Source organism: Mercenaria mercenaria, chromosome 16 (assembly GCF_021730395.1).
Source record: "Mercenaria mercenaria strain notata chromosome 16, MADL_Memer_1, whole genome shotgun sequence".
In the NCBI taxonomy this organism is placed as follows: domain Eukaryota; kingdom Metazoa; phylum Mollusca; class Bivalvia; order Venerida; family Veneridae; genus Mercenaria; species Mercenaria mercenaria.
Genome location: NC_069376.1, coordinates 65,328,161 through 65,341,511, shown reverse-complemented (window position 1 = coordinate 65,341,511; position 13,351 = coordinate 65,328,161). Strand labels below are relative to the sequence as shown.

Here is a 13,351-nt window from a genome sequence, read left to right as displayed (position 1 = left end):
GCATAGATCCTGACCAGACGTCTGGCGCGGCTCAAATATTTCAATGCAAGCTGTACTTTCATAGATCAAGTTTGACCTTTCTGTATCTTTCACTACCTCTACTGGTCTAAAAATAAACCAGGGTGCACTTCAATTCTACTTTGTCTTGTTTTATTTATACATGTAGTTGCTTGACTTGTACTGTTACATCATTACGAGTTAAACCTGCATATTATATTTCTATTGAATAAGAATATAAGATCTTGTTCCACAAAGTACTCGTCGATAAGACTGATGTATTTATGATATAAACTAAATTAAAATCAGCACTGGATCAACCGCTGTTTTGCTAAAGGTTGGCACTAAAATGACCTTGTATAAAGTTGTAGTAAACATGTACTTCTCCGCCATGAGTGAAGATAAGCCAATGAATTAACAGAAGGCGTGGTTAGTTTACTTCAGACAGAGCTTTTTGCAGTTTTGACCTGAAATGGGGCGTTAAACTATAAGCCGGTTATAGATCACTTATTGAACTTCTAAATGCATTAAGTTTTGCCTTCACTACGCTACGCTCCGTTTCGGCAAACTTAATTGCATTAGAAGTTCAATAAATGATCTATAACCTATACTTATTGTTCATAGTTGCTGGTTTGTTTTTCTATTACCTTTAGTAAGTAAGTAACAAGCATGTGTTACCCTTTCACGAAACAACAGATAGATATGTCGGAAAAATAATGTTGTTACGTATTCAGTAGTTGCTGTAAGTAACATTTGTTCCCTATAAAATACAACTTTAATAGCGCTACTGCACTAAGAACGAGCCTGAATAGATTCGCAACAAAGTGTGTACATTTACTATTCTAGCGAGTAACGTGATTAAACTTATCGGAAATGTACAGTACAAGATTAAAAATGCAACCTTTTTTATAATCATTACAGTTGTTAAATTGATAGTGTAAAAACATTTAAATACTGCTGTTCTCAGACAAAGAGTTAATGATGACACATAATTTGTACCCATTTATTGTTTATTCATGCACAGCTGAACATAACTTTATTTTGTATTCGGTATATATATATGCATAATAACCAATTCACAATTTCAAACAAATCATTTAACAAAGTTACAGTGCGTGACAACTGAGTTGTCTCCCTTAGTCCAGGATCACTGACGAGTGTCACATTCTGACTTCGGTGGCACGTAAGGTATGTAGTCTGTCTCTAGTTCTTCAAACGACCACGTTTCCCCCTGAAACAAAAAATAATACAAAGTTTTATGTATGAATATTGATATTTTCTACCAAGATGAGATTCATATAAATAATTCTATAACAGTTTCCCCTGATATCCAATACAGGTCTTATATACCTATTTGACTTTTATGTCTCTAACAAAGCATGTATTTTATTATAAGAATCTTTCACTGGTTGCGGGTAAAGATGGGAATATCCGGCACGAGGGTAACTGTTTAGGCGGTAACGAGGCTCCTATTCCCATCTTTACCCGCTGCCTGTGATTGATTCTTTTTCTTGCATGCCTTATTCTTCAATTTGTAGAAGACATAAAGAAAAGCGAAGGGTTTTCTTTAAGGCGCTATTTTGTTATAGTAGCGTATGGATTTACGCATTAATTCATAAATTATAGCACGTGAGTCATCTTACACCCCTGGGTGTAAGATGAGTTTTTCCAGCACCGGAAAAGCACGGGAAAATCCTGTCCGGCATGCAAGAATAACAAGTACACATCCTTTGTATTTAATTCTCATCGAATTCGGAAAAATATGTTCGCCGTCTCAAAAGAGTTTCAGCCTTATATATCTAAAATTATAGTCAATTGGCTGATATATCACTAGAAATAAGTACATGTTTATATTGAAAGGGGGAATCTTAACATTGAAGGCAACCATTTAAAATAGCACTCGCTCTGGTTTCCCAAATTAAGGGATATATATTGGAAGATGGAAGGCTCCCAGATTTTTGTACTTACATTATACGGATTGCTTCCGTCTTTTGGGTTTATTACACACCCGTGTTTGTGTTTGGCAAGTTGTATCTGTTGTTTAAATATGTCCCTTTGTGTACTGTTTGTCCAGTCATACACGTCTTTTATAAACTGTTTAAAGCTATTCGGTCCATCAACTGCAAAAAGAAGCAATGAAACGTGACGTTTTTGTACATTTGGGTATTTGCCTAAGGTCAAACTCTTCTAGCAAAACAAATTCTCTCTCCCCCCCATCTCGTCTTCCCGTACCTCCCATTTGATAACCCCTCCCACTACTTTCATATATTCCTTTTGCTTTTCTTTGCGAAAAAGTATATAAAAAACACGAATTTCTTATTTCAAAAAGAAATATTATAGTCAATTAAGTTAATATTCCTACATTAAAGAAATTTGCCAAGTGAAAATTAGCAGAAGATGTAAAAAATTCAGTGTAGGATTTTGTTTGTCGTATATATGTAAAAATAAGTTATAGACTGAACACAGGCATGCGCAGATCCAGTCAATTTTCTCGTAGGGCAAACCTGTTTCTTTATACATTAAATAATTTGATTTGATTTTTGCTGGTGTTAGCTTTTTACAAGTACCGGGTTGTCAATAATTTTTGTTAAACGGGCAGAACTAGAAAAATAGCCAACCAGCATGCTTCCTCACCCCCCTCCCCCGCCGCTACCTCTCCCGGAAAGTTTTGAAATTCAGCGCTTCGTTTCCAGCATTGTGGGGCATCTTAGGAGCACTTCATAACACCTTTTCCTCTGTAATTCTATATACAAAATACCCCTTATTTTCACATTTTATGATCTCAACTGTTAAATTTGGGAAAAATAATAAAATTACGTTTTCTTAAAGGTAAAATTCTTTGTTTCTTTGAGATAATTAACATACATATGAATTACGTCAGGATCTGATACAAAAAAAAAAACAAACAAAAAAAAACCAACTTACTCCATGGATTTGGGAAAGTTGTGTTGAAAATTCCATTCATATCTGGTTCCGAGTCACATAGCATCAAATCAGTTTTAGGATAGTAGTACATGATAGATTCACACATCTCCTCCCGGGTAGATAAACCGCCCTTAAAATAAAAGCCAGTCCATTTAATCCTTGAAAAAGATCAATGACAAGATTGCATCCTGAGGCTTGTCTTCAACATGTATTTTACAATCTCAGAACCACGATGCTGTTATACCTGTCATTACCATGGTTACGAAGATATGATACCTTTAATTGAATACCGTACTACGGCAAAGTAACGGAGTTTACACAATTCCCAAATTCAACAAATTTGAAACGAACTTCAATATAAGTTCATGATCAGTAAGTTTTTTAGTATGAAAACAGTACATGTGTATACTGACATATTATCAGTTGTGGGAATGTAAAAGTTTAGGTAGCAGGGTACACTTAGATGCGAAAATTTTGGGCACGGACGGTCTTACATGTAGCGAGTCGCAATATTGCACTTCCCTTATGAGCAGAATCAGGGTGGCCATTTTATAAATTGCGTGCATGTTTTGTGCTTTTAATTAATGGCAAGATCAGGATTCTCATACAAGAATAAAGAAAGTTATCAAAAGGAAAGGTTTACACCATCCATGAAAAATAGCATGCCTAAATCATCAATTTTGCACTTTTTGAACAGCCTTCAATGATCCCGCTGCAAGAACAATGCCCAATTTTATTGCATTTCTCAATTTAATAGTCCTTACTGAACGTCAGGGTATAAACGGAATGGGGGCCCATCCAGCTCGTTTTTTCACAAAATAGCGAACATAATCCTGAGTATCAATCAACAAGCACAGAACCCTTCCGTGATTTGATTTTTTCCGCGAAAAGGTCTCATTGATCGTACAAAGCTACCAGCAGTTAGTTTTCCAACTGACATCAGAATTTTACATGTATCGGCTGTATGAATTTTCTAAAGAATTAATAATCATTATCTCTCACTTTAATTTACAGACATCCAAAATCACGAAGTTCTATTTATAACAAATATTGACGGGGGCCAAAATTCGAAGTGTACCCTGCTACCTTAGCATCTTTATGAAAGTATTTATGAGTTCGTTCAAAAGATATTTTGTCATGAATATTCAAGCGTCATAAATGATAAATGTAGTGAAATACTTACAAACGAAGGTTCTGATCGTTTCTCTGTATCATATATACAATCAATCCGCATATTATCGCCCTACAAAAGTTAATACTTATTTCATTTTTTTGGCAACTACTTTCGACATACCATTAATATAGATTACTTCCCATGGCCGTCATTTTGAAATTCATTCTTGATACAACATTACTAAGGTAATGACGAAGAAGAAGAAGTAAATTAATGGACACAAAGTTTTGAAATAATGAACAAGTATAACAAAATTATACATTGGTTACACCTATTTTGTTATTTATATTTTTTAGTTATGTAATAGTTTGTTTATATCTTTAAACCAATTCCGAAACTTTATGCATTAGTTGAAACATATCTTTCAATCAAATAACATTTACATTTGTATATTGCATTTGGAAAAGACGAAAGCAGACGATATACTTATGGTGAATTTTTATCCCCTCCCAAGTCGAAGTGCAATGCACAAGAAGCATTATTCAGTTCTGCTTATTTTTTAATTATCTCCCTTTTGTGATTTGGTCATGACACTTGCCGGGAGCATGATTCCAATACTAGAGATATTGTTATATAGCTTACAACAATTTCAACTTAAAATGCTTCAAATATTGGGACTAACAAATCAAATACTTTGAATTGTTTAGACGTCAAAAGATTGGCGAAATTGTTTACTTTTTTGACAACCACTTCTTCTTTGAGAGATCGAACTTCTTGAAAATAAAAGTCGTAGTTCGGATCATCATATATGGGTTTTAGCTCAGTTCCGTTCCGGAAGTGCCTCGTTCTGATACCGGAAGCCAATAGATGTGCATGCTGAAACACTGCTGTTATTCGGATTTCGTCTATATTTTCTTGGTTCATTACCTGTAATTGTTTGCAAGTAAGAATGCATGCATAAACTTTCAAAGATCGAGCTAAATGTTACACTCAACTTCTATTGTTTAGAGAGATATGTAAACACATTCCTGTGATAAAAACAAAACAAATAAATATGATAAGTGTATCCGCAAAGTAAAATCAACAAAAATATTTACAGAGCTCAAAGTTAAGGAGGTGAGTCATAAAAAGCACAATTTTCATAATTCATAGTTTTTGTCTGTTTTCAGATACCGAGACGAAACTATGGTGCTTTACTTACTGATTAAAGCTTCTGATGATTTTCACAATGTGCATAAATTTTGCCTTTCGTTTCAAAATATTTCTGTTTGATGCTGCCATTCAGTAAATGGCTCCAGTGTGCTTATGAACTACGGCTATCACGACAAAAAAGGTAATACAAACTTATAAACAATGTAAATTGAAAAATCTGTTTTTGTTACCTTGTTCATACACTTATCAGTACAGTATCCACTGGTGACGAACTTGGGTAGTTACCGAATGTGACACAATAAGTGAACCTACGTCATGTTGACGTAATTGAGGGGTGAGAAGCATTCGTATACCAGAATTATCAAGAATACCTGTAATAAATGATACTTCGTGTTTATACAGTGAATGTGTAGCTATATAGTGCACACACATCATGTTACCGAATGTACCACAATAAATGAATTCTTATGTTGACGCAACTGAGGGGTGAGAAGTACTACTCTCGCACGGTATTTGTAACAATAACATGTTAAATGATACTATTGAGAAAAGGGGAATCGAGTAGTGAAACCATTATCCGTGACAAAATAGTTGTACTACTTTTGAATCGTATTGACTATAAAGAAAACCCTGATTTACCATTAAGTAAACCCTGAATTACCAATAAAGACATAATCGACTTTTCCGATAATGTTTTCGTTATCGTTCTCTATTTATATTTGTATACCAGAATTATCGAAAATATCTGTAATGAAGGATAATTCATGTTTATTTAGTGAATCTTTAATGAACATGAATCTTGTTGGCGCAATAAAAAATGTGACCGAAACCACTCTAATTCCAGTTACTTGACAGAAAATAAGGGTTTTATTTAATTCACAGGTTACTGAACACTACTTACAGACGGAAAACAGTCGTGTCAGAATCATCTACAATACTTTAAAAATGACAAGTCAAGATTTAAAACTGTCTTAATGCTGGCATTACTAGTAGCATTTTGACGCTAGAAGCATCTGAATTTCACTGTGTGTTCGGGCTCAGCATGTTAACAATGTTTCAGTCATATACTCCGGTAGCAGAAAGCTAAACTTGTAGCAGAGAGCCAGACTTGTTGTGTAACTGTCCAGAATATTTCGCCGGATACGCATTGCATGATACCTCAACACAACATTGCCAAGTCCCATTATAATGACAACGAAAAACATTTTAACGCTGAACACCAAGCAAAGAAGCTACTGGTACCTTTTAAATAAAGTATTTGGTATGTGCCAAGGAACAAACTTCGGGAGGTGCAAGGTGGACGCTCTTCCACCGAACCAGCGCTGCGGCTTTCTTATTAAATATTTCATAACTTTTTGTTTCCCAGAAAACATATCTGGCACAAACTTACCTGACTTATGAGACGGGTTGTCGTAGTGAATTTGTATTACCATAAAAGAATGGTCATTTTGGCTTCCGATCGGATATCCGGTGTGTTCTGGGAAATAAAATGGCTGCAATAAATGAAATATAGTTCAATTGAAGTTATGTAAATGTATATAAGAACTTTGCATATACACTATAATGCAGCTTGCTTAACAATCGGATTATTATCATAGGCTGTAAAATGTATTATTTTTAAATAAACTATTTACAATAACTTATCGTATATTATTATACTCATAGTAGTATTTCCTCTTAATATCATTTTTCTTCTATAACGGATAGTCCGAATGATTACATACTGAAGAAAACTTACTCCGCCACCCACGGCCCATGCAATAAAGATCTCCGGGCATTGCGGCCACCCTTTGGGCCAGGTTAGAAAGCATTCTTCCCTAGCATTGTTCAGGCTTGGGTGGTTACCAGGACATTTCTGTATCACCAGATGATGAATCAGTCCTTCATTTCCAGGTGTAATGATTGGTTCAAACTGAAACGGACACAAGAACCGAGTTCTGGATTACACAAATGTGTAGAAAACGCATCAGGTCTTGATGTAAACATTTTCCATATACAAGGTTACGTTCTAATTTCTGCTGTCAGAAAAACTAGTTTTACGCTATAGGTATTATAATTACCTTACACACACAAACATACACTCTGTCACGGATGTTCAATCAAAGTGAAAACGGTTCATATTTATATGTAAGTACAAAAACTGTATAAGTTAATAATCTATATGCCACAGCAGGTAGTGCTCGTAATATTACTGTACACTGAAGGAATATACAAGGACGTAGTACCTGAATCATGTGGTGTTTTCCTCCCAGGTCCGGCATTTGTTGAGCCACACACAGGTATGTTGTACCTTTATCTGGTACAATGTACTGAAACGTTAACAATGATTTTCAGTAAATAAATTCCTAAAGAGATTGTCTCTGACAAATTTGCTGTGTTGAGAAGTATATAGGAGCATACACCGGGAGCAAGCTATAATAATCGTCTTGGTTTTTTTTTTAAGTATTACTGTACAAAAAGAACTTTGATCTGAAGAAAGGCGATCTAACTAACACGGATGTCCGGTATTTTAACCACCACGTCGAGAAAACACTATTTTAGGAGAAGGCGCTTAATACAGATGATGGTAACAAAATGATACATATTTGTTCAGGAAACCGTCCGCCATCTTGCAAATTCTAAACGGCGTCTTGATATGTGACTCGTTCTCTGCCATGTTGATTATAAATAAGTTTTATGCAGCTCAATTACAATGTACCATATATAAACATAGTTTTTAATCGTCAGACTTTAACACCTTAAGCTTGTAGCTGACACCACTCAGAAATAAAGAAGGAATTAACATAATCTCATGTTGTATAATAACTTACATTTCCAACTGTAAAATCATACACTTTTACTTGTTCGTAGGCGACGGATTTCGGGGCTTTATTCGTATTCAGCAAGGATACGCTTTTGGTTCCCCTTCTCTCGCCGCCGTGATACATTAGGCTGGCCTCATCAGCTGGGTCGTCATGGTGATAGGAATATATCACCCTCTGGGTTGCATTCTGTTATAAATATAAGTTAGCAATCTTTAATATTTCTTTCAACTACGCATATAAAGGTGACGAGTGACACTTCTTTTATTGTGCAACCTTCTGCTAACACACATATATAATTATATTGCCAACGATTAATTTGAAAATAAGATATATTTGCGTGAGATAAATCATTTAATGTATTTGTATATTTCTAGACATATTTGTATATCTTACTTGTGCAGAACCTTAATGGCAATATATAGGCGTATTTTTGCTACGTTTTTTTTTTTAGATATTTCTTTGATATAAAGTACATGTTAAATCATGTGGATCCTTAAAGAAACACATGCAAGACGTAAAGGAACTAACCTCCAGATTGTACGACAAGAAAAAAAATTAAAAGGCAATTTCAAGATATCAGGAAAAGAGGTACATATTAAACTATTTTCTACGTCAAAATAAAAAGCGTTTGCCATGGGGTATTAAAGGTAAACTGCCTTAAATGTGTAGGTTAGTCCCTTTAATCAGTAAGTGTTATATAAATGGCCGTTAAGTATTGGCCAAGATGGTAGGGAAGTTTTTATTTTCTATGTAACCAGAGTTCGATTGTCGACTCATGTTTTTTCATGATTTAGCATATTTCAAATAGTTTAGAAACAAAAACTCATGTTCTAATGTTTAAAACCTGACCACTTTTCAATTTCGAAGTAAGATCATAAATTTTAGTCGCTCAAAATCTTAGTCCAGTCCCTTTAATACAACTAGTTACATTTATTTCCAAATCATGCTGGTCACACGTGTTGAGTTTCCTGGTAAACTTGAGAACTGTTCCAAACTCATTCTCTTCTCCGTGCAGCAGAGTCCAGTCCTGTGACTGATCCACTATTGGTGGGGAATGCCCGGTAGTATGGCGATCCTGAAAAATATAAGATCAAACGTTTTAAAGCGCCGTCGCGTATACCGGCCTATACAATAAAATCTTTATGAAGCAAAGAAACGAAATTCATTACTTTTGCTTTCAATGCCTACCTCTTTACAATAAACAGATCACCTGTGAACATAGATCATAGACCACTTATTTAGAATTAAACATTTTTTTCAGTTTATTTTAAATTGCGAATAAAGGGAATGCTGTACATGAAGACTACTGTTTCAGCGAAGTGATGGAGGAAGATCCCAGCACCGTGGTGTCTCTCCGGCGTTATTTTAGGCAGGGACTGGCATATCGGTAGAATCTCCGACCTTTCGCAAGCAAGCTGGATAGCTTCCTCTCCTGAAACACTTCTGCATCCTAAGAGGAATTCCAAATCCATAGAAGTGAAGGACAAGGCATTCGAACCAAATAATCTTACCATTAATAGCTATAATACAGTGTGTGTTTAGGAGAATTGGTGTCACTTAACCAAGCAGACAATCTTCTCGTTCGAATCTTGTGTTGTTAGTTCGTATTTATTCACATCATATAACATGTTTTCACTACGATGAGATTTAAACTGATTCGGTCAGTTACTTATGTTCTCCAAAACGAGGTTAATACAACTCAAAATATACATGTCGTTTTACTTTACTAAATGTAAGGATGTGTGCTTAAAGAGTGACTCAGAGAGGGGACGAGCATTTTGGTCTGAATCATACATATTTTACCTTAAAATAAACCTTTCCGTCTTTTACCCACCGACGACGACATCCGACGGGAACATTTTACCATTCGGAGACAGTCCAAACCCAACATAGCCTCTGGTTTTAACCCTGACCTCGAAGGTCACGTGGGTGCTATTGTAGTTCCAGAACAGGAGGTAATTACCCTCCTTGTCCAGGTTAAGGCTGTTATTGAAAGGTTCAGTGGTAGTTACGCCTTGCAATGCACGCGTCAGAGCGACTGTACACAGTATGATAGCTGTAGTAGTAAACAAGTAATGTATGTAAGGTTAGTTATGGAACGAATATTTCCATGAGCAAAACATAAAAAAAAATCCCACTTCGATTTGTACCAAACAAACATCTAAGTATCATTTTCATCCTTATGCAGTAAATAAAGGAACACCGGTATCTAATTCACAAACAGTCAGTAAATAGAGAACGACTGGACAGAAAACGGAACAGTATATACTGTTTCCATACAATATTGTAATCTGTAATGACAAAGAAACAAGTATTGAAGAGAACACTGCCCTTCTCAACGTGACGAGACCCTTTTGTTTACTACAAGAGTGGACGAAGTGGTCCGGTTGTAACACTGTCTGACTACGAAACTAGGGGTCGTGCGATTGAGCACCCGTTCTTGAGACTTAAATTTCTAACATTGGGACAAGAGGTTTGTGTATGGGTGCTTTAAATCTGGCATGCTAAAGAACCAGGGAGATTTATGGATCCTGAAGAAAATTTCATTCACCGTGGCTGTCCCATTTAACATGACGACACACATGACATTGCAAGAACACAATGCTTTATAAAATTTGTTGAAGTATTATAAGACTGTAAACAGAATTTTAATAAAATCAGTCAAGAAAAAAGTGTTTACCTGCATCGCGAATGGTACTGGTGTAGAAAACTAACGGGTTATACTTGTTTTCTGTTAAACAATTCATTAAAAAAATAAAAACAGCCATTTTGTCCGAAATTTCTGGTCTTGGGGATCATGGAGTCCATTAAATATCTATGTAATAGAATTCCGGTTAAACCGGTGCTAGAGGGCATGAGGGGTGTTGCACTATCCTTTACCTCTCATGAACAGACTCAATCAAACCGAGTCTGCAATTATTTTGCTAGGTTGCATTCTGTGCTTCCAAAGGATCGTCTTATAGACATTAGGATACCGGTATATCCCCTCATTCACAAAACAACCCATTCGGCGGGGGATATACTCGTATATTGTTTCTTTGTTATTGTGGAAAAGGTTACAATGATCGTTAATTCATTCATTTTGTGACAAGCATAATTAAATTTTCTAGATTGCAATGCATGTTGTAAATAAAATATATATTGTATTGTCACGTGAAAATGGGCCGCCTTTAAAAAAGGACGCGTTTTTTGTTAACTATGTTAAAAGTTTGTAATGCCTAAATATTGCATTCGTTTTAATATTCAAAAATACATTACAACTTATTACAGCTATTTAAAATTGAATTTTATAATTTTTGTAAAAGCTTAACGAAAGACTTTTAAAAATATCAATAACATGGTCGTCTTGTATGACGACTCGTTGTGTATTAAATTAGATTATTATTTAGAAAACGATTTGTGTGTCGCCACGGTAAACAGGGCCACGATTTTGTCAGCTTCGTATTATATTTCTTTATCTTTTATAAGAGTTTACGCAGTCTGTATCTCGCATGTTAAAGTAAAAATCAAACAATTGACTTTAAATAAATTGAATACATTTAACTATGAAGCTTTACCTTTATCTTAAAAGTTTAATATCATAACATACCTGTTGTTAATGTCCCCATTTTTTTTTAAACCTTTTGGATATTTTGATTGTGAAGCAAGCCTATTTATATTGATCCCGTCCCCTCATTTTATCTATGTTTGTAAACATCTCGTGATAGTCTTTAAATTTGACTCGGCGTGATAACCTTAATAGAACCATTTCAAAATAGAAAACAGGACACTTGTACTCTTTATACCAGGTCAAAATTGAACACAGTTTGGCGGGAAAAAAAACATTGTCAGCAGAATTGCAACTATTTATTTATCTTTTTATCTTAAGTTGTCGATAATTAAATAAATTGAATAAATTTTGTTTCCACCAGGGTCAGGAATGGTATCAGCATCGAAGCATAGACATCTTCTGGTGACAGCATCGAACCACAGACAGCTCCAGGTGACAGCATCGAATCACAGACAGCTTCTGGTGACAGCATCGAATCACAGACAGCTTCTGGTGACAGCATCGAATCACAGACAGTCCCTGGTGACAGCACTGGACCAAAGACAGGTGATGACAGCATCGAATCACAGACAGCTTTTGGTGACAGCATCGAATCACAAAAAGTCCCTGGTGACAGCATTGGACCAAAGACAGGTGATGACAGCATTGAATCACAGACAGCTTCTGGTGACAGCATCGAATCACAGACAGCTTCTGGTGACAGCATCGAATCACAGACAGTCCCTGGTGACAGCACTGGACCAAAGACAGGTGATGACAGCATCGAATCACAGACAGCTTTTGGTGACAGCATCGAATCACAAAAAGTCCCTGGTGACAGCATTGGACCAAAGACAGGTGATGACAGCATTGAATCACAGACAGTCCCTGGTGACAGCATCGAATCACAAACAGTCCCTGGTGACAGCAATGGACCAAAGACAGGTGATGACAGCATCGAATCACAGACAACTTCTGGTGACAGCATCGAATCACAGACAGTCCCTGGTGACAGCATCGAATCACAAACAGTCCCTGGTGACAGCATTGGACCAAAGACAGGTGATGACAGCATCGAATCACAGACAGCTCCTGGTGACAGCATCGAACTACAAGAAGCTCCTGTTAACAGTATCGAACCAGCTCCTTCCAACAGCACCCACATGCACCTTCTGGTAACACTATCGAACCACAGACAGCCTCTGGTGACAGCATCGAATCACAAACATCTCCTACTGACAACATCGAATCACAGACAGTCCCTGGTGATAGAATAAGATCACAGACAGTCCCTGGTGATAGCATTGATTCACAGACAGCTCCTGGTGACTGTAAATCCGCTTCCAGAACAATACTTCCCGGTAGAAGAAACTGATATTTTTACAATCAAAGCACAATTGCTGACATTGTACCAGTTACAACTGAATGATGCAGACATGTATAACTAAATACGTACGCGTGCTCATTTTTCGTAAGAATTCCTTAAAAAGCCATGTTTCAAAGGCAAACACGATCACCGTTTTGCTATTTCTAGCTTAGTTTTAGGAACTGCAAATGGTAATTTTGTTGGGTAATCATTCCGTCTTTTGGCGACTTTCAACCTTTTGACGGTGAAGGAATACCCAGGTGGCCAGGCATTGTTTTGAATGGGTACACGGATAGAACCTCCGACCTTCCATAACCCAGCTGGAGGGCTTCATCACATTATGCACCCCAAGTGAGGTTTCGAATCCACCGCGATGAGAGGCCAGTGATTCGAAGTCAGCTGCCACGAACGAACAATAGGTATGAATAAGTACAAATTCTGTGTGCTAAAAAATGTCCTCTAGT

At 36.3% G+C, this 13,351-nt stretch overlaps 1 protein-coding gene and 1 pseudogene across 1 annotated transcript; one reads left to right on the top strand and one right to left on the bottom strand.

The window, feature by feature from the left end:
- Positions 1-986: 986 nt before the first annotated feature.
- LOC123540246 (DBH-like monooxygenase protein 1) lies at positions 987-11,722 on the bottom strand (annotated as a pseudogene).
- Positions 11,676-13,305, top strand: LOC128549369 (chloride intracellular channel protein 6-like). Its single transcript, XM_053525996.1, has 2 exons — positions 11,676-11,681; positions 11,935-13,305. Exons 1-2 carry the CDS (start codon positions 11,676-11,678, stop codon positions 12,796-12,798), a joined length of 870 nt encoding a protein of 289 aa, XP_053381971.1. The 3' UTR covers positions 12,799-13,305.
- The last annotated feature ends 46 nt before the right edge of the window (positions 13,306-13,351 follow it).